The sequence below is a fragment of the Papilio polytes genome, unplaced genomic scaffold (assembly GCF_000836215.1).
Source record: "Papilio polytes unplaced genomic scaffold, Ppol_1.0 DF821400.1, whole genome shotgun sequence".
Taxonomy (NCBI): domain Eukaryota; kingdom Metazoa; phylum Arthropoda; class Insecta; order Lepidoptera; family Papilionidae; genus Papilio; species Papilio polytes.
This window is the reverse complement of record NW_013527804.1, coordinates 1,457,601-1,483,339: the sequence shown is the minus strand read 5'-3', so window position 1 is coordinate 1,483,339 and position 25,739 is coordinate 1,457,601. Positions and strand designations below refer to the sequence as shown.

General features: G+C 34.7%; 1 protein-coding gene across 1 annotated transcript in view; it reads left to right on the top strand.

The window, feature by feature from the left end:
• The window catches only part of LOC106108697 (tyrosine-protein kinase-like otk), a 37,853-nt gene extending 12,527 nt beyond the window's left edge, over window positions 1–25,326 (top strand). The window contains exons 3-12 of the mRNA XM_013289957.1: window positions 18,495–18,563; window positions 18,869–18,984; window positions 19,089–19,239; window positions 19,978–20,121; window positions 20,328–20,373; window positions 20,817–20,947; window positions 22,054–22,197; window positions 22,857–22,985; window positions 23,539–23,646; window positions 24,995–25,326. Of these exons, the coding sequence (XP_013145411.1) occupies window positions 18,495–18,563; window positions 18,869–18,984; window positions 19,089–19,239; window positions 19,978–20,121; window positions 20,328–20,373; window positions 20,817–20,947; window positions 22,054–22,197; window positions 22,857–22,985; window positions 23,539–23,646; window positions 24,995–25,326 (1,370 nt within the window). The remainder of the gene's footprint in view (window positions 1–18,494; window positions 18,564–18,868; window positions 18,985–19,088; window positions 19,240–19,977; window positions 20,122–20,327; window positions 20,374–20,816; window positions 20,948–22,053; window positions 22,198–22,856; window positions 22,986–23,538; window positions 23,647–24,994) is intronic.
• The last annotated feature ends 413 nt before the right edge of the window (window positions 25,327–25,739 follow it).

The window sequence follows — 25,739 nt, the reverse complement described above, 5'->3', positions numbered from 1 at the left end:
TGCAAGCATTACCTTTCGGATAAAAAAAGAATTATCCAAATCGGTCCACTAGCGGCGGAGTTATGCCGTAACACACATTAAAAAAAAAAAATATATACCGACGAATTGAATACCTCCTTCTTTTGGGAAGTCGGTCAAAAAGATCGAAAGTCTGTAGAAACAATGTTAAAAGGTAAAAGAAACATCGCGCCATAACTTACTTAATAATTAAGTAACGCTAATGTCCCGTGACGTCATAGAATTATGAGCACAGTTCCGAACTCCTTACTCCCACGGGACGAGGGGACCCCATACCGAGTAGACTGGCTGAATAAATAAGATTTACAAGATTTTTTGCAACATTTTAAAACATAATTACCTCCTTGGTATAGATTTTTTAACAATCATTTTGTCTATATCATTGTTTCTTTCCGTTTTAAAATTAAGTTTATAGTTACACGAATTTAAAAAGTATACAATAGAATTAAATATAGAAAGAGGAGAAATTTTCTAATATTTAAAAACAAAACTTTACAAAGTTGAATAAAATCCTATTAAAAAGTTACAGTAGGTTATCTAAATTGATTCAATACCTTTTACCTCCACATTCCTATTTGCTAAATTGTCGGAAAGGATAAAAGCATTTGATGTTCCGACGTAACTGGTTTATCAAACCGGTCAGGTCGGACTAGTTCTGAACCTGGTGAAGGCTACAATTTCGGGACTCAACTCCGGATTGAAAACTTAATAAAACTATTTATTGTGTTTTAAAATAAGAACAGAAAACTTAGGACCGCTTTAGATTATAGCTGTTGCTCGCGACTTTGTCCGCGTGTAAATAAATATAGCCATTTTATACTTATCCTATATTTTATTTTACATTTCATTTACCAGTTATAATTTTAATAATGTCCATAATTTTAATATTGTACCTGTAGTCTTAGTAATATTTATTTTAATCTTAATGTATCTTAGCTTGTGTATTTTAAAAAATCTGTAAAAATAAAATGTATGAGATAAAAATGTAATGATGCAGATAAATTATGTGAAGCATAATAAAGGCTCTGGCTTCCATGCTAGAGGAATTGTAAAAAAAAAAAAATAGCCATGTTACTCACTGATAACGTAACTAATGGTGTCAGAATTTTTTAAATCGGCTCAGTAGTTTTTGAGTTATTTCAAAACATATAAAAGTACAGATTTTTTTGAACTTTATAATCTTACTTCTTACGTATATTATAAATGCGAAAGTTTAGATAGATGGACGTTTGTTAGAGTTTGTAGCCTAAACTACTGAACGGATTTCAAAAAATTGGGCACAGATGTAGAGCATAGACTGGAAGAACACTTAGGTTACTCACTATTGTTTTTTTAATTCCACGCGAACGGAGTCATGGGCGTAAGCTAGTATTATAGATTGTAACTAAGATCTGTAAACACGGACCGTTATGCAGTCTATAGACAAGTTACATCTGTCAGTGTTGCCCTGCAGTTTTATACAAAATAACCCTTACTGGTGCTGCAGACGACATATGACGGCTTAAAACTGCTAGTATCCAGCAGTAAGTTATTTTTTATAAAGGGGAACACCGAGATGATTAAGGTTGTTAGTTGGACATCAATATGGCACCTTAATCTGAATTGACCCAAATATATTAAAGTGAAATCGATTTTATCTAATCGACAAAAATCGATACATACAATACCTTCTCTAGTTATGTTTGAACACACATTCGTGTCTTTTGAAGTTACCGCCATATCGCATGGGCGGTGTCGATAGATATCGTTTGATTTATTTGTTTTGAACATTTTACACTGATTTATTGTCCCGTCGCGCTTTTAACAAAGACAATGCAATTTAAATGTTTTTGTTAAATAAGACTTAATGCTTATGTTACAAAGTTCGTTTTCCTTTGCGACAAAATGTATAGTAGAAACATAATTACAAACAAAATAAATGTTTGATAACAGCTATGTTTGTATAATTTGCTCTTACTATCATTTTCTCTCTCATATCAAAGAATGAGAGGTGTAAATTACGTGTAAAGCTAACGTAATTTCGCGTTGAAAGACAAAAGGTCGCCGCCGGTCAAAAACGAGGCGACGTCGAACCTACGCCGAAGGTTAATCGGAGCGTTAACTTTAACGGAATACCGATTTAACCTTTAGACTTATTAACTGTAGAATCTACTTTGCACATTGCACTATAGATATATGGTCATTTATTTGAACGGATATCGATGAAATTTGGCATAGATTTAGACGATAGTCTGGGAGAACACATGGCTATTTAGTTTTGTTTTTATTTTATTCCACGCGGACAGAATCGCGGGCGAAAGCTAGCATGTGAAAAAGTATAAACTGTAGTATATCTACTTTGCACATTGCACTGATGTATGGTTGTTTGTTAGAGTTTGTGGTCTAAACTACTAAATGGATCTCGATGAAATTTGGCATAGGTGTAGAGGATAGTCTGGAAAATCAGAGGCTACTTAGTTTTAGGCACGCGGACAGAATCGCGGGCGAAAGCTAGTATATGAAAAAGTATTTACAAAATGAAATGAATTATTGTTTAAAGCGTCGTCTGTTTTATTCGACTTTTATCTCTTAGTTTTTTTTAATGAAAATACGTAATGTCTTTCGCGCCAGTAATTATGAAGTATTGTACAAGTCTGCATGCAGATATGTGACAAGCAGACTTGAAAAAATTAAAAATACATCCCCCCGATGTTAATTTAGACGTATACAATTTACGCTGGCTTACGCATTAATACCGACTATACGCTCTAGCATAGTGTTTTCGATTCCAACACTTGCAAATAGGTATGATACCAGCAAATATTGAAAACCGCCTGTTTGTAACTTGCCTATTATTGCACATCGATGGGATCAATTTACAAATATTTTCTTTTCGACAACTTGTAAAGGTGACGTTACATTGGCTGTCATTTTTGTGTATCATCACTACTTAATTTTAAAAATGGATAATAATTTTGTGCATATATGATTACTGATTGTTAACGGTGGTCAGGAATTGAACTAATAATAGAGATAGACTTAACTGACAGTGTCATCAAAAAGAACGTTTAATTTGAAAAAAAAAGCTGTCTATTCCAAGCAATAGACTATCCATTTATACTGATCAATAGTCATCGCGGACAGGCGGGACTCAAGATTATGACCAGTAGAAATTATAAAAAACAAGTCACTTTAAAAAAACACGTTTGATATATAATTTCATAAGTTTTCTATTTGTCAGGACAAATTACAAACGCCCGACGTGCACGGTTTGTCTGTAACATATAGATACATGTAAATTTATCTACATCCTTCTGAATGCTCTTGCAATTTTTTTTTAAATTGCAACTGACACACGCGAGATGATTTCGCGCGTCTATGCAAATACAGTCGCATATAAAAGCGTTGGAGATATGAATTTATCCGGCTTTGACTTTTAAAAGACAGGATCTGTCAAGTGCGTTTTCCCCTCTATCGGATAAAAGCAAACAATAAAATCTCAACTTGCTTTGCAGATGTGTAAATTTTTGAGTCAGTAAGCGTTTAGAGATATAAGAGTCATCTCACATGGGTACACGTGACATCCACAAAACCTTCATATTTCATAAAACTATCATCCATTTTACATGAGCTCGTCGCACAGTGGCCGTCAGAAATCGTCGTTACTCGCTTTATGTGGTGTACAACGGCGGCTCTTTGCCTAGTCCATTTCTTTATATCCAAAGCAACCCGGGTTTCCACCATATTGGCGGCGGAAACGGAAATCATTGTTTGGGCGGGCGTTTGCGGGGCTTTTGTGATTTTTTTTCGTCTTTCAATGCGTAGACATGAATATGTAGAGGTTTCGATGAGAGCCGATCATGCGAAGTGAGGTTTGTTTAGAATAGGAATGATTTTGAGAAGTAAAAGTTACGGAAGAACACTGAAACTACATTTAAATGTAATTCTGTAGTGCAAAAAGTGTCTGCAAAGAAATGTATATTCTTTGCTTAGCGCGAATGTAACATAGAGCACGTACTGATCGGATCGATGTGTTTACTGCACGCACGAAGAGTATCGAATTGCCTTTTAAACTAAATTCTTTTACGGAATTCTCAAGGGTTGTGTATTTAAGGAGGGTTTTCACTAAATACTTTTTATTGTATTGATGTAACATAGTTATCCTATTGTTATCCTAGCTGTTCCCGTGCGGCTTCATCTGTATGCAATTTTAAAAACTTTATTTTATTGTTTACATTTGTCAAATTCGCAATTGTTAATATCAAAATTACCATTGCCATAATAACCTTGCTTCCTTAATGTTGGCAGCTATTAGTTTATTGTCCCCTTCTCACGTTTTTTCCAATTTATTGACCCCCTAAGTTTAATAGCGTGAAAACATATAGTCTAAACCGTGACGTAAGTATAGGGCTCGAATTATTCAAAAATATGCTGTGATTGCTGAAATCCTACGCCACGAAGTAGTGTGTGTTTACGCTTTATTATATTAGTATAGATTCAGACATTGTTAATATGCAATATTGATAGTATATTTCTTAAACTAGATAATAGAAAGGAACTTATTTAGACTTAGGAGTCTTTAAGTGTATTTTAGTATGATAAATATACACTAAGATCCTTAGCTTAAGTAATCATAACATCACTGTGTATGAATGTTTGAAAATAAGGTTCTTTACTTTATTTAATAAAAATATTTCTATGGTTCATATAAGCAGTGTCGCATTATTTATGTTTTCTGAACAAATAATTAAACCTCTCTACTTACGTCGTCAAATTAAATTAAGTCTTTACAAAACTGTAAATAAGGTAGGTGAAAAGTTGGCTGAAGTCCCAGTAGGGGTGAATGCAGGATTTGTATAGTGCGGTACCAATCCTAGATAGGGATGGAGTCATCAAGTGCCAGGTTTTATTTCGAACCCAGTGATGTGCCCATTTATCGATAATTTTGAATGTGAAGTGAACCATACTATTAGTTGATTAGTTTTACCTCTGGAGATGTAATTTGTAAACACAATATGTTTTTCTTTAGATGTTGTTATTATTAAGACCTACAATGTGCCCTTTATCGTAAATCAGACATACTTTGTTACCAAACGATTCGGAATTAACGGATAAACAAGCATAGAACATTTTAAGCTTTTGTTTAGAAAAGCGACAACGTAACTAAGTTTACGTTCTTTTAATTCATCATTGAGTTAAACAATAATAGTGTAAAGCAATAATTTATCGATATCGATAGTTCCTATCGACATCGCTTACAACACTAGGTCATCGTCATCGACTAGTCTAGTGCACGCTTCGTCGCCTCCGTGCGTACCAATGAATACGGGAGCGTTCTTTTGTGTAAGTCCGTCCCTTTTATAATGTACGATCACGAGTGGGACGGAGCATTGAGGGTAGACGTGTCATTACGCCCGCGGCGCAGTTTTTTTTCTACCAAGTATTTTTCTTCGGTTTGATATCCAGATGAATGTGACTTACGATTGGTTTGCAAATGTGTTTGCAACACCTTTAAACTCAAAACAAGTTCTTCTAAAACTAGAAACATTTACACCTTAAAACGTTTACAGCTGGCATTTTTATATACATTGTACCAAGTACATTACATTTTCTAGAATTCACCTTGCAGTTTGCATACTCCAAAAGTATAAAAAACCCTTTTAATTAATTAATTGAGATTGTCTACAATCTGTTGAGATCTCTAACGTTTGTTATTTTTTAGTCGTAAACTATTTAAAAATAAACGCTGACAGTCGAAATCAAACATGGCCGTTGTCGGCGTATTGGCGCACTTTTTTCGCGCCCTTTGTCCACGCGGGAATGTCAGTGTGGCTAGTTTTTTTACCCTACTATATTGACAGAGCATTGTTCGGTTCGCGAAAATTCCAGCCAGGAATAATTTATTTGGGCACTGTGTTCTTTTTTTAAATAGTTTCCGAATCGTTAGTGGATTAGAAAAGTTTTTGAACGTTCCCTATTGTTCTAAACTCGGGCTATTGTTTGTTTTCGTCGGTTGTTCGCGATGCGTTCTGAAACCTTTCCATTTAGATTCGATTGTTTTTTCTGAACGGTACGCTTTGGCTCAAACCGGAAGATACGTTTGCCTGTCAGCTGCATATAACAGCTGTCGAGTTGCGTTTGAGAATTTTTAATGTAATTCTTTTAAACACCTTGTTATGAATGAGGTCAAATAGATTGGCTATTTTTGAGTTTTGTTTCCTTATAATGTATCAAATCTTTTTTCTTTGCCTTTTAACAACACTCAAGATCAAAGGTTCTAACATTTAATTGTTTACGTTTTGAAATACATTTTTCCTGTTGGTCGTTTTAATGGATTCACGTTTTAGTATGGAAAATATTACTACTAAAGACCAGAAAATAGTGAACTTTTATAAAAAGATTTTCTTATTGTGTAAAAACTTAGAAAAATCCACAATGTGCCAAAGAATAAAGCATCTTGTTGAAGAACTTTTATCCATTTTAAAAAGCATCTTTCATGCAAAAAGGCGCAAGTTTACGCCGTATTCAGTCTTACTTTTAAATGGTTTTTCAAGTCCGAACATTTTCTTCGTGTTTTCAGCGCATTTTAGGACATAAAAAGATCTATTCTTTCCGATTTCACGGAGGACTATAGAATTCTGGGAGGGTTTTCATCGTCTGAACCATTTGTTCTTTTAGTAATAAAAAAACGTGACATTTTACATCGCAATTATCTGTAGACTAATGATTGTCAAAGCTTTGAATCTAGAAAAGTTTTTATTGTAAATGCTGAAGGAAAGGAATTGTAAAGATATTCTGAATGCGTTCTCAAGTTGCTTTCGTTTCCGTTGTCTGTATTTAGCAAAGAGGATTGTCTCTGGTTTTTCTCATTGATACTGGCCAGTTGGAATCGATGTTTTGTTATCTGCCAAATTGATTCGGACGTTAATTTTAGATGTTAATTCTGATTTCAAATTTGATTAACGGTTTATGAACCCAAACTTCCATTGTTTTTTTTCTAAGAAAAGTGAATATTTTTTCTTTTTGAACGATAACTAGCATGTAAAACCACCAATAAATATAGTTTTTGCTAAACATACTTGTATAATTAAATATCTACATATTTTTTTTGTGTCCTAATAATTATTTGAAAAAAACTGTTTTTGTTTTCTGTTGCCTATTAAAAACAGGCGTTATAATAATATCGTTACGATTCAAACAATGCTTCGATCCCGAAGCCATAACAGGAATGGCGATCAAAACTCTATTATCCCAAGTCCCGGGAGAAATTTACATAATGTGCGCAGAAACCTAATACGATCGCATCCAACTTTGAAACTTATTTGTTTTACTACGCAAAGGTAGAACAAGTGATACAATATTTTATCTATACTAATATTATTAAGGGAATTGTATGTATGTCCGTATGTGTTGAAATAACTCAAAAACTACTGGGCCGATTTTAAAAATTCTTTAACAGAAAGGTAATTGATCTGTGAGTAACATAGGCTAAATTTTTCTTATAATTTCACGCGGACGAAGTCGCGAGCAACAGCTATTTGGTAATAGAAACACACTAATTGGTAGTCTCCTATTTGAAGTCGGTTAAAATATTTTTACCACTAAGATAGCAACGCTAGCCTATTGTTTGTTGGTCGACTTCACACATATATTTGATTTACATCAATATATGCATGTTGTATTCCGATATTTTCCTTCGAAATAATGTCAAGTCACTGTCACATTAGTACATGACGTAATTGGAGCCCGGGACCTGTAGATTAGAAGTCAAGTAACTTAACCACCGACGCTTCTCGTTTGCCACTATAAAAAGTACTTAAGAAACACATTTTTAACGACTTGAAATAAATATCTATTTGCTTTAAATCAGACTGCATTGATGTTTAATCTGCCATAAACCCCCTCAAAGTCGTATTTAAATTTTAAAACGGAAAAAAAACATTTCTCACTATGGTTGTATCTCGGAAAGCATAAACACAGTTATAAAGCTTCCAGCTCACTACCAAAAAGCGATATCGAAGCTATACTAATTTAGGATTTCGTAACTAGAACCAAAGCACGTAACTGTATCTTAAAAACTGCGTTATTATGAGTTTTCATTATCCAAAAACTTTTATAAAATAAAAATATAGCCTATGTTACTCGCAGATAAATTACCTTTCTAACGGTGAAAGTATTTTTAAAATCGGCCCAGTGGTTTTTGGGTCATTTCAATACATACAAAAATACAAATCTTTGCTCTTTATAATATTATTATACGAGTAGATATACATGACGTTTATCATTATTTTTTAAAAATGCAGAAACATTAATTATTTTAACATAAACTTTTCAGTGGAATTTTCGCTTCGGTATCGCTTTCATTGCTGTGTCCTACACGCCTAACATTTCAAGTGCGAAATCTCGCCATTAGTATGGAATAAACCATGAATAAGTCTGGTCTGGACGATATCTTAAGACTTTCTAAGTTAAATTACTTCGCTCTTTAACTTAGCAACTTGAACACACTAGCTGGATACTTTTAATGGGTGTCTGATAACTTACGCGTTCTTTATGTGGGTTTTGTACCTACTTAAAGTTATATATTTATTTATTTGTTATTTTATTTAATTTGATACAAGCTTGAGCTCGCGACGTTGTCCGCGCGGATTAAATGGTATAAGAAAGTTTAAACACGAAGTTTTTTAAATTTTCTTTCTCTACCCACTCCACAACAGATGGTGATTCGCATCTGCGCGACGAATTTAGGTCAGGACGTGACCAAACTTTGTAAGAACAACCATCAGGGTTGCTAGGTGCTATTGTATTTTAAAAAATAGGATTATGCTTATCTTAAACAATATATTATGTGACTATGCCGAAGTATTTTAGGCTGCTATCAGTTGTTTGACAGCATCTATGTTATGAATCTCACACCCCGTAATTAAATGGAGTAAGCAGAGTTTACAGATTTTATATGGGTTGCTATCGCGGGACAGAAAAGGTTAGCGTGGTATGGACATGTCGACGAGACGATTGGGACATAAACCAGAAAGTGTTAAGAATGAATGTGGTTACAAAGGAAGAGGAAAACCGAATAAAGTATGGATGGATTGTGTGAAAGTGGATATGCTTAAGAAAGGAGTGGTTTCAGATATGACGGCTGATAGAGATGTATGGAAAGCAGCACATACTGTGCCGCCCTTCATAAGGGATAAGGGCAAGTTGATGATGATGCTATCCCGGGACAGAAGTTGGAAGACTATTGAATTCAATCATAGAGTTTCAACCGTCGAAAATACAAAACATGTTTTAAGAACGTGTTTTGTCCATGGAAACTCACTTTTCGTACATGTAAAACAATAAACCTTATGTCTATTAATATCTTTATATCGAAAAAATAGGTTATTCCGTAAAAAACACGAGCCTTCCGCACGTATTTCTCAACACGTACCCAATTTAATACAAGGCACCGAAAAACTCGAGGAAAATTGAGTGACGTAAAAGAATGCTCGAAAAAATTGGACGCATTTTCGCACGTGTAAGATTTTTTGTTTTGTTAACTTGGAAAGATTTAATTCGATGTATTTATTATTTATGACTATAGAGGGTGTTTTAATAGACATTTTTTATTAATAAATAATTGCGTGAATTAGAATTTACGAGGCTGTTAAAGATCAGTTTTTTCCGCAAGATTTTTAAGTCCTGTAATATTACAACTATATGGGTTACTAGCTTTCGCCCGCGAGTCCGTCCGCGTGGAATTAAAACAAAACAAAATCGAAAAGCCTATGTGTTACCAGACTATCCTCTACATCTATACCAAATTTAATTGAAATCCGTTCAGCTGTTTAGGCTACAAACTCTAACAAACATCCATCCATCTAAACTCTAAACTTTCTCATTTATAATATTAGTATTAGTATGATTAACATAAATTTTATAGAATAAAACAAACCATAGATTAACGTGTGAATTTTTTCTTTCAATAACACCATTTTTCTAATTAATTAGCGGCATCAAAGAATCCTTAACGCGGGAAAACACCCTTAACGTCAAAGAACGCAATGTGTAAATTATCCCCAACACTGATACTTTGTTTCTCCTCATCCTATTTGTTCACTGACCTTTGAAATGTCAAGGAAATGTAGACTTTATCACATCGTGATAAGGTGTATGGGTTACCAATAAACTTATTGTAGAGGGTTAAACTAAGAATCCTAATTCAATAAGCTGTACTTTGCGTTAATCTTCGTTTAGCTTCCATTAGCAAATAAGTGAGTTTCGAGATTGTTCTTGAATGTTCTAGAATTCTCTATTTGTGTACGATAAATAAAATTTTGGCTAGCGTTTTTTCTAACCATTTTTTTGTGAATTCCCTGTTCCAATGGAAGAATAGAAAGGTAATATTTTCTCTTCCTATACGTTCCATGCTCCATCAAATCCACTTGTCAAATTACATCTTTACTGAATCTTTCAGTGCTCAATAATTGATTTTGTGTGCTTTATTTTTTTTCATTGTTTCAAATTAGCTGTTGCTCGCGACTTTGACTCACTGATAACGTAGCTTTTTAATAGTGAAATAATTAGAAATCGGTCCAGAGGTTTTTAAGTTATTTTAATACATATAAAAATAATAGCTGTTCCCATGCGGCTTCAGCCGCAAGAAATTATAAACAACTTTATTTTATTGTTTATATGTGTCAAATTGTCTATTGCAAATGTCAAAATGACATGACATGACAAACCTTGGCAATCTTGCTTCCTTGATGTTGGCAGCAACTTATGGTCTCTTTCCCACATTAGGATTTTTAACCAAAATGGTAAATATTTTATCAAGTAATAAGCCTAAGCATAATGGCGTGAAAATATATAACCTAAAGCGTGACGCCATTTTTATTAAGAAAAGTATTATTCAAAAACGTGCTCTAATTGCTGACATCTTAGGCAACAAATAAGTGTGTGTTTACACTTTTTATAATATAGATAGTATAGATAAGTCTTTCCTCTTTATATTAGTATAGATCTCCGAAACTTCCAAAATCTTGTTCGATATACAATAGTACAATACCGAGGTAAAGTTTCTACAATTCTGACCAACTAAAACTAATAAGACGTCCATACTGTTGGAAAACTTTGGTGGCCAGATGTACGGAATTATCTCTTTAACAAGAGTTTTGTAAGGCAAACTTAATATTGTACGAATTACTTTAATAATTTAAAATGCTCAGACGAAAATATTTCTATCTCTGTCTAACTTTTATTAATTAAAAACTGTTTACAAATCTATCTTCATATAACAAAGCGTAAACACACACTATTTCGTGGCGTAGGATGTCAGCAATTACAGAACATATTTGATTAGTTTTTTCTTTAATAAAAAGCCCTACACTTACTACGCTTTAGGCTATATATTTTCACGCTAAACTTGGGAGTAAATATTGAAAAAAACCTCATGTGGGAAACGGACCATAAACTACAAACAGACAACATTAAGGAAGCAAGGTTACGGTAACGGTAATTTTTACAGTTTAAACAGTGAAAAAAGTTTTTTTTTTAAATTCCAAGTTAAAACAAGTAGTCATAAACATGTGTAAAAAAGACATTTAGTTATCTCAGCTTTTTCCACAATAAAAAGAAACAGGTATATTAAAAAAAAATTATCTGTAAAAGTCAAAGATATCAAATCATATTAGAGTAGGCATAGTTGACACTTCACTTGTTACATTTTTCACATATCACTAAAGCTTCTATTAATAGCCTCAAAACTACATGTCAACATAATTAATTGTATTTAAATTAATTGCCAATAGATATTAAATATTATTTAAATGCTTGTAATTCATTTTGTTACAGTTTTAATAACAAAAGAGTAAGCTTCTTATAATTTTGTAAAAAGTATTACATGTCAATACAAGGACACAAGGTGGCACTAAACTCGACAACTTAGTACCTTTCAGAGAAAGTACCGGAGAGAAAAAAATTGTCACTGCCTCGTCTATATTGTTAAATGTCTTTGGTAAAAGCACAAAAAACAGCGGTTTCCAAAATAATTTTACCATCAATAATTCGGTCTAAGTTTCGATTCTAAGCACGTAGACAATAACGGTGCCCGTCTGACAGCTGGTGACAGCCCTGGGTAATTAATTTTAGGGCTGTGCAGAATATATTGGAATATAAAAATATTTTTCTTATCAGCTCAGACAATGGAAGTTTTATGTTAATTATTGAACGTGGGTGGTGTTTTACAATTTAGGTCGATAGGCTTTTTCATTTACTTTTTTTATTTGATTGCGTTATTAAACCCTACTAAGTAAAGAGTTACCAAACGAGACGTTTAGTAAACAATAACGAGAGAATGTTTGCAACAGTCGGTGACCAAACTGTAGATTTTTTCAAGTTTTTGTTTGTTAAATACTAGATTCTTCACATAAAAAATACTGTATTTGTGTAGGTGTGCTTGATTACTATTATTTTTCAATACGCGAACTCATACAATGAAAGGGATTATTCCCAACCGTCACCCCGTTCTGTCCCCACGTGGAAACAGATGAGAATTAAGTTTTATCCGTCCCACCTTGTATGACGAGGGGACTGTTCGACTTTATTTTATTTTATGATGGTTCCATCTGTCAAGGGACAGAGCGGTGTGACGGTTGGGAATAATCCAATGAAAGGCATGACAAAGGAACTTAGGCACAATGTCGTGCGTTAATAAAGTTATGACTAATGATGCCTTACGTCTGGTGCCATTCTAGGATAGTATAATGAGATTAATTTGCAGTTTATTGTTTGTTAAATTAATTCCGTAGACAGAATTAAAGAGCATACTGTATAGTTTATGTGACTTGAAAGTTTTGTTGTCATTTTAACTGGCGAAACTTACAAAGACATATACTTTTCTTTATATGTTATATTAGCTGTGTCTCGCAGTTTTTAGTAAAAAATAGCCTATGTTACTTACAGATGTTAATCAGTCCAGTAGTTTTTACATTAATCGAATACATACAAATATACAAATCTTTTCTTTTTATAATATTAGTATAGAAGTTTTTCTACAAGAGAGTTAGCAGTGAATGCCGACAACAAAACTGCTTATAAACATTCTCTCATCAACCATTGTTTGTATTAAATTTCACCCTTGCATAAATATTCGATCATTAAAAAAATCCCACTCTAGGAATAATCAACCTTACTGCAATAGCTATAAAGGTGTTTAAGAGCTCTGAAATGCTTAAGTTAAAATATTTTTACGACTACCCTTAAAACGTAAGCGACTACGTATCCATAAATGTAGCGTTTAAGGGTCCAAATTCCATCAAGCTAAGTTTACGACTTTTGGGGGGTGAATTATAGGGGATGGTAGTTATGGAGAGGGGGTAAGTTGTCACGAAGTGCTACTGTCTAATTAAGATTTTATGTTTCGTTACATTATTTAGATTATAGCTTTCCCGTGACTCCGTCCGCGTGGAATCAAAAAAAAAAATAAAGTGAGTAACCTACGTGTTCTTCCAGACTATCATGTAGATTTGTGCCAAATTTTATCGGAGTTCAGCCGTTTAGGCTACAAACTCTAACAAACATCCATCCATCTAAACTTTCGCATTTATAATATTATATTATATTACTAGTTGATCCCGTGCGGCTTCATCCGCATGAAATCATGAGAATTTTATTTTATTGTTTACATTTGTCAAATTATCAATAGCAAATGTCAAAATTACATAATATGACAAACCTTGGCAATCTTACTTTCTTGATGTTGGCAGCAACTTATGGTCTCTTTCCCACATTACGGTTTTTATCCAAAATATTTACCCCCTAAGTTTAATAGCTTGAAAATATATAGCGTAAAGAGTGACGTAAGTGTAGGGCTTTTTATTAAAGAAAGAATTTTTCAAAAATATGCTGTAATTGCATCTTAGGCAACAAAGAAGTGTGTGTTTTGGCTTTATTATAATAGATTAAGTATGATTGTTGTTTGTTCTAAAACTCATACTAATAAAAAAATGTAAGGGAGGTAATAACAACAGAGTAATTAACACTTGAATTTTCTATAAATTGAGTTAAAAAAACTATTGTATTACGGTTTAATTAGCGTATCCGTGCAATTGTAAAAGTTAATTAAAAATAATTAGAACCGGTTAAGGGTTGTTTACGTTTCTCATATTTATTATTTATCGATATCTCGTTATAGTAGACATGTATTAAAATGTAGAAAATGAGTAAATAAACACAACACTCACCCTCGTAACTAAGAGGGGTTCGCAGGGATAGATTTGCATTTAGTCTGCAAGAACATGTATTACATTTTGTAAACTAAACCTGGTAATCAGTAATACCTTAGTTACTGAGTTTAAAAAATCATAAGTTATACTAAGAGCGGGCGCACACCTTTTACTAAACTATCGCACAACTGTTTTTCGATTGTCTATTGTTTCGCAGCCAATTCAACTGTTTAGTTGCACAACTAAAAATCAAGTAGTGTGCGCACCTCCATATAAGCTCATAAGAAAGCGATAGTATACAGTTGTGCGATAATTTAGTCAAAGGTGTGCGCGCGTTCTTATAAACTTTGTTATTACTTCTTATTTCGTATCAATACATATCCAATTATTTTTCAAATACATTTTATAAGCATGAAGTTGTACGGTGTTATGAATATACCTCGACTGTTGGAATCACAACACTTTATCGAAATTGCAAAGTCGTAACATCACGTCAGAATGGATTCTGTCTAATCTAATACAACTAGCTTAGGGTAGCAATGCCTTTAGATGATACAGGACAATTCCTGGATTAATATTCACGTATACGGAAGACATAACTGATAGAAAATAGTAATAGTAGCAGTTTGTTTAATTAATCGGAGTGTATACATGTTATGTGGACAAGTGTTTCCAAGGTTATTTAGTGAAATTCCTTAGCATGATTTCTTAGGCAGTTATAAAAGTCGAAACGTGCGGATTCGGTGCCATATTTATAATGTACAAAATGAATGAAGCGCGCGTAGATAAGAGGTAGATAGTTTCTTTTAGATAAGTTTAGTTGTCCGTATTTTTCGTGTTTATTTTTGGTAACCATATCATGCAAGTGGAGCGACATGGTAACTTCCAAGGAGAATTTCGCTGGGGGGCGCGCGCGTCATAAAATTTTACGAGCGGTTTCCATAGCAACGCCGCCATTACGCCACGTAGTGCACGAATCCGCCGCGAGGGGCGCCCGCGTGCTTAATTCCTTTTTATTGCCTAAAGTAATCGATCTTGGCCAGTTTTGAATTCATATAAGTCTTTTTATGGTGTTAATTTATTTAACTTTATAACCGTCATTTAATTCACTTAGTTGTAAAATTAAAACCTCACATAAAAAATTAAAGGGCCTGTTCCACCACTAGCTGATGGAGGCTCAGATAGCTTAAATTTGACGTCACTGTTAGATAAGGGAACTAAAATCCGATATTTTACATTACACGTTGGATTGTTATCAGATAATTTACAATTCGGTGTGACGGGCCCTAAAACTCGATTTTACGACAAGAAAGTATTCCATTTCATGAATTAAATACTCAAACTTATAATAACCACTTCGCTCTATGTTAAAATAATACAAATGTCATTGACTTGACAACCTAAAACTCTAGGTATTCACTACTGCAAGTCTTGCACTTAATATATTGTCATCCCTCTTCTCTACTTTGTAAGAACTGAGAACAATGATTTCATGTTTTTGCAGTGTAAGCTGACGGTAAAATAACTAATTATAAAAGCACAACTGTTGGGCGATTGTCGTTTGTTTAACAACCAAACTGTTTAGTTGCAAAAATAAAAACAAGTCATACGACTTGTTTACCTCCTCCTGTCCACCTCCATATTAGTTCATAGGAATCAAAGTGCAATAAACAGTTGTGCGATAGTTTAGTTTCCGATGTACGCACTATCTAAAGGTAAAATTCAAAGGCGCAATTGTTATGTATACCCATTTTATCCATAATGTCCGATATATTTACAAATATCATTAGAAGTGCTTACATCATACTTAGCTGTTTGCACCCGTGATAAGAATTTATGGCACTTCCAGTTTGTTTAGGACGCATTATCTGTGTTACAGATTATACCGACTAGAAGTGTCATGTTTGTGTTATAAATTATTTTTTTATTCAGTTAGTAGGATGTTCACTTAATTGTAGATGAAAAACCTAGATTAAGTTTTAGTAAATTATTATTTGCCTTTGAAGTATATATTTAAAAAAAGAAACCATTCAGTACAAAGGACTTACAGATTTGCAAGAAGCGAGCGTACTTCTTAAAGACCGGAAACGCATCTGCATTTCCTGTAATACACATAGAGACATGACATATGCATATGTCTATGGTCATCTAGTGTTTCCGTCGCTTTTGCCTTTAATATAAAGAAACTTATACATTAGAATAACCAGTTTGACTATGTGTAAACTATGGTTTTCACTTTTTAAGTCTCAATTTTTATTCATCAAGAAAACTGTTGTGCGATTGTCGATTGTTTCGCAGCTAATTCAACTGTTTAGTTGCAGAATTAAAGATCGAGTAGTGTGCGCACCTCCATATAAGCTCATAGGAGTCAAAGCGAGCGAGGGAGTGAGGAGAGTTGTGCGATAATTTAGTATTAGGTATGCACAAGCTCTTGTTATCGCTATCCCTGTCTAAGGCTACACTAATAAATATGGTATTCATTCATACAGTGGTAGAGCCCGCTTTAACATCTTCGCGCGAATGGGCCGGCTCGCCCGGTGCAATACCACGACCACACAGAAAACAGGCGTGAAGTGGAAGCAATTCCGCGTTTCGTCTGATGAGTGTGGTGCCGGAGGCCTCATTTTAGTCCCTTTCCCTTTCCACTCTTTACTTAAGAGGAAAGGATGGGAAGGAAAGGTGGATTTGACGGTGAGACGCATAGGAAGGGGAAATGTCCTCTTTATATGAATCTCCTCTTCCGTCAGTTAAGGGTAGGCAACGCAACTGCAATTGCGGATGTTTATGGGCAGCGGTCGCTTTCCATTTCGGTGGATTCAGGTGGCCGCTTGCTTGTTTGCCACCTTATATTATAAAAAAAAAATACAAATATTCTTTGTGTTTTTCCGTAGGTTCGGTAGTTTTAAAAGCGACCAAGTGAAATTTTGATCAATGAACACTAAGATTCTAGCTACTTTTAATACATAACGATATTCGTTTGTTTGTTCTCGATTCGTTAGCCGGCTGTGCACAGGTTAAAAACTACAAAACGCTGGGACGGCGTAACATAAACATATGCTCTGCGTTTATGACGCCGAACCGACATCAAACGCAAGCCGATACTCGTGGACGATGCCCTTCGTAGAATGACTATGATTTCATTGTTTTAAAGGGTATTCTGTAATTTGTTCACGAACGTGTCTCTGTTCGATATTTCTTGCTTGACATGTAAAATTGCCAAATAACTTGTATAATATTAATCCATACTAACAGGTCCTAGCAATAAGACATGAGGTAGGTCATAGTTTGTAGCACAACTGTCGAAATTAAAATGAACCAAATAGTATTTTAAAGTAATTACTATATTTAAGTGTTACCCGTTAATTACATTCAAAATGCTCTTTCGGGACTGTCCCAAACACTTTATGCTCGCCCTACACACTAAATATACCCCGTCCATCCCCGGCCTGTTAGCCATCACTCCTTATTGGAGGCGAGTGGCGAGTGGCGACCAGTCGTCACTTATCACTTAGCCCCAGCACGGACAGACGGACAAATATTTGTTTGACTATACCATTCATTCCCAAACTTTACTCGTAAACCCTGAACCGATAACCTATACAAAAGGCGCGAGGAGTCCGGGCGCAGAGCCATAAGAGGTGCCAATTAATGGACTTACTTTTAGGGATGTGGCCTGGCCTAAGGCCTGTACCACCGAATTTGAAATTGTCTGAAACAATCCAACGTGTAAAATATGTTATGGAAATATCGGATTTTGTTACCTTATCTGACAGTGACGTCATTTAAGCTATCTGAGCATGTATCAGCGAGTGGTCAGGCCCTTCCATAGAAAACCAGTTATATGTCTTATTTAATAATATACAAATTTACTTCTCTCCATACATCGGGTATTGCTTAGACCCCAAAGTCCATTTGAACCACTTTGGGAACCACTGGACTTCATTGATTCTGACAATACCAGTCGACAAGCCACAAGTTTGTGCTTACGTAAATATTGACTGTAGATCGGTTTAAAGTATTTTTAACACAATGGTGTAGTTACAAAGACTACTTTAAAATTATAATTAAAAATTTAAGTACATGAAAATGAGAAAATTAACTATTGTAACTTGAACAATGTGATTCAAAAATAACAACGAGCTAAGTTAGCACGTAAAGAAAAATAGGTTCTGTGCCGACCTCTACTAAGTAATGTAGGACTTCTATTGTAAATATTAAAGCTAGCTGGGTTTTTAATATAAATGTTGTGTTTTCCGCGTGTGCTAATTTATGTTTTTTACTTATTTTCAGATGTTGGTCATCATGCGGCACATAAAATCAAAGCCCATAGACCTAGTCGAAGACATAGAGCTGCCAATGGTAAGGATTTTTTAAACTTAAAAATTCGGAGACTGTGCACACGTGAATCTAAACTATCGCACAATTGTTTAGTCTTGCTTTGATTCTTATAAGCTTATATGGAGGTGCGCACACTACTCGATTTTTAGTTGTGCAACTAAACAGTTGAATGGGCTGCGAAACAATCGACAATCGCACAACTGTAGTACGATATTTTAGTCAAACGTGTGCGCTGGCTTTGAAGATTTCAATCAGTATTAAATAGAAAAATACATAGTCTTCAATAATTTCCGTTTTGTGTACTTTTTTCTGTTTTCTTCCTGTAGATGGCACGCTGCGCTTTGATCCGGAGCCATACAACCGTAAACTGGGTCTGAACTCCTCGGGGAAGGTGCACTGCAAAGTCGCTGGGGGCGTAGCACCCACTGTGCAATGGTTTTTAGTAAGTTAACATACTGCTATCTCTGTCTATTCAAAGAAAATGAAAGGAACAGCGATATTTCTAATCGATTGACAAGGATGTGATCTATTTCTTGCTTTTTCCAGAACGAACAGGACCCGTTACCTGAAGGAATGACGTCACAAAACGGTACTCTTCTCGTCACGGATGCATCACGTCGTCACACCGGCCAGTACACCTGCAGGGCCACTGATGGCGACAATTCTATCACTGCCAAGATTACTCTGGATGTTGTTGGTGAGTGAGATGTTTAGATGTAGCTGGGTAACTCTATCTATCTCCCTCTCTCACGCATTTAAGGAATCAAATGCCTTTTATTTGCCTCTTTCACTCGTTCATGTTAACTCAATGGGTCGTTACCGAGTAGATCTAATGATTACGCTGTAAGGTTTGTAAAGATGAAGTTATTGTTGTTATTTTGAAATCAAGAAAGACCATTTAATTAAGTGCGGCAGTCAGTTTACAATACTTATATGAGTATATTCGAGGAACTTTGAGAGTAGGCCCAGTGGAAGAGAAAGTAAGGAGTAAAAGGTTTACACGGTATGGGCATGTTATGAGGAAAGATGAATCTCATGTAAAAGGAGAACGTTAGTTATGAGTGTGGTACACCGGTAGAGGTAGAACTAGAAAGAGATGGATTGCATGAAAGGTGACATGATCAAGAAAGGAGTAATTAAGATGACGTATGATAGAGTTATGTTGAGGACAAAAACTTGTTACGTACGGGAATAGGATAAGCAGGAAGATGAGTAAGTTTATAATCATACTTCATACTAATGTTATAAATGCGAAAGTTTAGATGGATGTTTGTTAGACTTTGTAGCCTAAACAGCTGAACTGATTTCGATGATATTTGACATAGACGTGGAGAATAGTCTGGAAGAATATGAGATACTCAATTTTGTTTTTTAATTCCACACGGACAAAGTCGCATGTGAAAGCTAGTACTCATAATAAATAACAATATTTCAGTGTCACCGCGTGTATTAGAGCCAGAAGCCGGTCAGCAGAGACACGTGTCTGTTGGGCAAACTGTCCGGCTTGACTGCCGCGCGTCCGGTGATCCGCCGCCTACCATACATTGGGATCGCAACTTGACTGTGCTGAATAGACAACGTAAGTTAATCACTAGACTAAGTGTCCTGACAAAACATAAGGCATGTGCCCGGATAACAGAGACACTTTTGGATAATAAAGGCACGTGTTCGGTTAGCATAGGCACTTGTTTAGTCAAAAGAGGCACGTGTCAATCTGACAAACTACAAGAAAATCACGAATTAAGATGATTTTTCGAATATACAATGTTTTCTTTTCTTTTACAGAAATTGACGTAGACGAAGAGGGTGGAGTTAACGCTTCATTTTCAAGGTATTTATTCCTTAACTAACTTCCGTGCTTTATCCGCATAAATTATAAAATCTTTAATTTCTTGTTTATATCTGTATAACTTTCTATTCCAAATGTCAATATTCAATTATCAAATTATTTTGCCATTGGTTGAGAATTTAACCATGGCAACATTATTCAATCTTTGACAGACTTCCCAAAAGAAGGAGGTACTCAATTCGTCTGTATGTTTTTTTTTAAATTCCACACGAACGGTGTCGTGGACGAAAGCTAGTAGTCGATTTTTTCAATCTATACTTCAGTAATATGAAGAGGAAAGATTTTTATTTTTGTATGTATTGAAATAACTCATTTACCATTAAAAAGCTACGTTATCAGTGTGAAATCTAGGCTTTGTTTTTTATTTTAATTTCATGCAAGCGAAGTCGCGAGCCATATATTTCTATGTTTTTCATATATTTCAGATTGCTCCTTCTAAAGAATGGTTCTCTACTTATCCGTGATACGGTAGAACAGGACTCGGACCGGTACGGGTGTACTGCGGGCAGCGCCGCCGGTCTAGACCGGAAAGAACTAGTCTTGATCGTACATCCAGGTAAAAATACATAACTAGACATAAATTATACTTAGATACGTTTTGTACCTGCCTACCTCCTCTACCGTCAAATCCAAATTTCGTTTCCATCCTTTTTTAAGAAATGGGTGGAAAGGGAAAGGGGCTAAAATTAGGCCTAACGTTAAGAGCCTGTCCCACCACTGGTTGATAGATGCTCAGATAGTTTAAAAATGACCTAACTGTCAGATAAGGTAACAAAATCATATATTTCCATCACATATTTTACACGTTGAATTGTTATAAGACACATACACACATACGCAATCATACAATTACTCACACCAACACACATGACAGACGGGTAAGAAGTGATTCATTGTCTTTAACTTCAGTTTACTATTACTAATTAACAGTAGGTTTATTTTTTCTTTAATTTTGTATGGTTTCATGCAATACATAAGTTTTTTTTTATTTTGTTTTTTGTTGTTAAAAGGTAACTGAAAGGGAAGGCATTGGCTCCTTAAACACAGGAATTCCTAGTTAAGGAGCCAAAGCAATATTGATCCTTCAATCAATGATTGACAATAAAGAATCTTTATTATATTATTATTATTATGTTGGTGGGACATGCCCAAAGTCTCCTGAATGAAGTACTGTTTTCTAGGGCTATACTAATACTATCTAGCAGTTAAATTATGTGAGTATTGCGAATTTAGTCCTTACCTTCCTATCTCTATCTTATAAGGAAAGAATGGAAAACGTGATAGGAGGATTCCCTCCTATCACGTTTATCCTATCCTATCCTATCATATCCTATCCTATCCTAACCTCCATGCATTCGCATGCAAGGGGAAATATCCTGTTTCTATGTACCCTTTTGTCGATTAGAGATAGGCAAAGCATTTGCAATTGCTGATGTCTATGGGCATATTGTTTCGCCATTTCGGCGAATTTAGGTGGCAGTTTGCTCATTTGTCATCTAATTATATCAAAAAATATAGATGGATGGATGTTTGCTTGCTTGTACTCTGAACTGAACGGATCTTAATTATTATTATATGTAGAGGATAGTCTAGAAGAACACAAAAGCGTTTTGTTTTTTTAATCGTAGGCGAAAGCTAATATTTTCTGAATGTAACTTCCAGAAGGTGAATTACCACCATCAGAGTCTACTGGAGTAGCAGGCAAGGCGGTGCTGGTCTCCATCTCCGTGGCTGGAGCTTATATGTTGCTAGTTCTAGCATTGATGGTCTACTGCAGAAGAAGACGACTTCAAAGAAGGCAAAGAGGTATCTTGATATTTCTTTAATAATTTACTTAAATATATTTTTATCTGTCATCAAAGATTAAGTGAGTAGTCAAGAAATTTAAATACAAAGATAATATACATAGAGCGGGTAACACTAGATGTGGTATGCAATATAATATAATAGTTGTTTGTACATTTACATTAAGTAAATACATCCAAACTTTAGAAATTTCAGCTTTCGGTTTCAAAAATAAATAAAAACATACAATCGGATTAATTTAAAATATCATACATTTTTGAAACCATAGTTTTATAAGTCTGTGAAACTCTGTAAATATACACTTTTTATACAACTGACTGTACGTAAACATCGTTTTATTAATATTTTTAATATGATGATTTTCACATACTAAACTACTGTTAAGCCTGTGGTACTTAAAGTGCTATGGGGTCGCTAAATTTTTGGGGGTTTGTGTACAAGGTAGATCTACCTGGTTAAGTAATTATGTATTCGACAAATATCTTACCATTGTCATAAAAAAAAATTATATGGAGGTGGAAACAATTGTGGGGTCTTAGGGGGTAATTTTTAATTACTGAGTAAGAGGGTCTGAAAAAGACTAACATACGTAGTTATCGTTTAATTTCTACTTCATAATGTTTTAAATTGATATAACTATGTGTATTTTAAAATTTCAGGAGAGAAAATGGAGTTAGAGATGCAAGAAGGAAGGGAAAAGTTAGTGGAAGAGGGAGAAGAAGATAAAAAGAACCAAAATGGGGCTGCTGTGCAGAATGGGAGACTTTTGCCAGGAGATAGAGATAGCGGTAAGTGAATCATCACGCTTATGTAAAGAGGTTAAGCAGAGATTAGAGATTTTTATTTGAGGAAGTATTCATCACATAATATACATGAATATTTCTTGTATCGCTTTTAGAATAGAATATTTGGTTGATTAAAATTATTTTTCCTTATAAAAGTACGTAATAGACTTGGTTTACGTAAAGTATAACTTCACTTGCTTTAGCCCGTGACTCAGCGCTAAAAAAACAGCAAAAAAGTAGCCTATGTGTTCTTCCATACTATCTTCTACATCTAAACCAAATTTCATCAATCTTCAAACTAAACTCTAACAAACATTCATCTAAATTTTAGCATTTGTAAAATCAGTAAAAGAACGCATGACTTTGACTGAACTATCGTACGACTGGTTAGTATCTTTGATTTCTATGAGCTTGCGCACACTACTCATTTATTTGTGCAACTAGACAATTGAAAGCCGCGAACCAATTAATCGCACGACAGTTGTGAGATAGTTTAGTCAAAAGTGCGTCGCTATAAAAAGTAAGATTATTAAGATGTGACTATATTTTTGTATAGGTGCGGATAATTCTGAAGTGTCCGGTATCTCTAAAGCATCTAAAAAGTCGGGACAATTTGAACATTTATCAATACCTCGTACAATGCTGACTGAAGAAATTACATTGGGTAAGTGAATATCAAATTTATTTAATTATAATTTTTCACACAAGTCAGTGATTCCCAAACTTTCTATCATAGACCCCTTATAAATTGTTAATTTAATTTTCATGTTTTTAATGTATATTTGTTTTTGTTTGTAGTTTATTTCCCGACATTGTATACCCGCGATTTTTCTTGGACCCCAGGGGGTTTATTTATTTGCGGTACTTAAAATGTGATGACAAACAAGGATCTTGTGACAACAAGATGGTATTATGAATTACATATTATTAACTAGCTTTCGCGCGCGACTCCGTCCGTGTGGAATTGAAAAAAAGAAAAGCGAATAGCCTATATGTTCTTCCAGACTATCATCTACATCTATGCCAAATTTCGTCGAAATTCGTTGAGCCGTTTAGGCTACAAACTCCAACAAACATCCATCCATCCATCCATCCATCTAAACTTTCACATTTATAATATTAGTAAGATTAGTCCCACTCAACCAACATACTTTCAGTTTTAACTGAAACATGGGATTGTTCAGTTAAAACTGTAAATGTAAACTTTCTGCCCATTGGTTTAGATAAGTCATACTATAAGGTGAAAGAACCATTAGTTGATAGTTTTAGGTGCCTCATAATGTGATACTCGACATAATGTAATTAATAAAAATAAAAGGTCAATATTAAATGAATGAAAGCAAAATTGCCCAAAGGACTTGTTAATTCATTTGTTGGCGACGTAATTGCTATGCCTACTCGCTGTTACACGTGCCGCCCTTGAATGCACCTCGCGGCACGTGTAACCTCGGATGACCGCGGCCGCCCTGTCGTCGCGTCCTTTGATGTTTCTTTGGCGGCGCGCGGCGAAGGACGCGGTCTCTTTGATTTAACAACAACTAATAAAATCATGGCACGAGGCAGCAGTTATTGAGGTCGTGGCGAACTATAAATAGACAATATTTAACTTATTTGAGGTCCAGTATCTTGGTAGCAATAAAGGCGTCAGTATCTCCGAGAAGAAGTTTTTATTTTATCATACAGTCCACTACATCATTGATCATAAAATGTTTGTTAAAACAGTTTCAACTTGCACTGTAAGAGAAACTAACAAAAAAAAATGTGCTTTTATGACAACAAACCATCAATTACTGGTACACTTACCTATAGTAATGTATCGAATATATAGTATACTAGCTTTCACCCGCGGCTCCGTTCGCGTTGATATAAAAAACTGAAGAAAGTAGCCTATGTTCCAGACTATCCTCTAAATCTATATCAGATTTTATCGAGATTAGTTCAGCAGTTTATGCTACAAACTCTAACAAACATCCATCTAAACTTTCGCATTTATAAATATGATTATTTTTCAGGTCGTGGAGAATTCGGCGATGTGCTTATAGCTAAGTTAGATATGGCTCAAGTTCGCAAACTGCGCACTAAAGAGGAAGGGGAATCTGAGCCGCAGATAAAACCAGTGTTAGTCAAAGTGCTTACCACAAAAGATGAGGTTTGTATTAATTTATTATCATATTCTTCTTCAAACAAACACACAAACATATTTATTACCTATTTACTAACTTTTGCCCTCTATTCCGTTCGCATGGAATTCAAAAACTTAAGTAAGCCTAGTGTTCTATGCCAAATTTTATTCAGATCTGTTCAACAGTTTAGTCTACAAACTAATAAACATTCATACATCTAAGCATTCGATTTTATATTAATAAGATACACGATTAACAACAAAAATGTTTTTCAGGCGTATGTTAGTTTGTTTTTATATTTTACTAGCTTTGATAACTGCGTAACTATGATAATGACGGTTGAAAGAAAAAGAAAGAAAAAGTCGATATAAATAAATAAATAGAATTTTTATAGCCACAAAAAATTACATAACACATTTTATACACAAAACTTTAGAGCTAGTATATAAAAAAAGAAATGTGGCAAAAAGTGCCAAGCTTAGCTAATGCAAGTACTGTGCTGGTTTTCAGCTGGCCCCTTTACACATGAGTATTAACACATGGGTATGGTTTTTAAACAGTGGTAGTGCCCGCTTTAACATCTTAGCACTGTAGGGCCGGCTCGCCCCCAACAATACCACAACCACACAGAAGA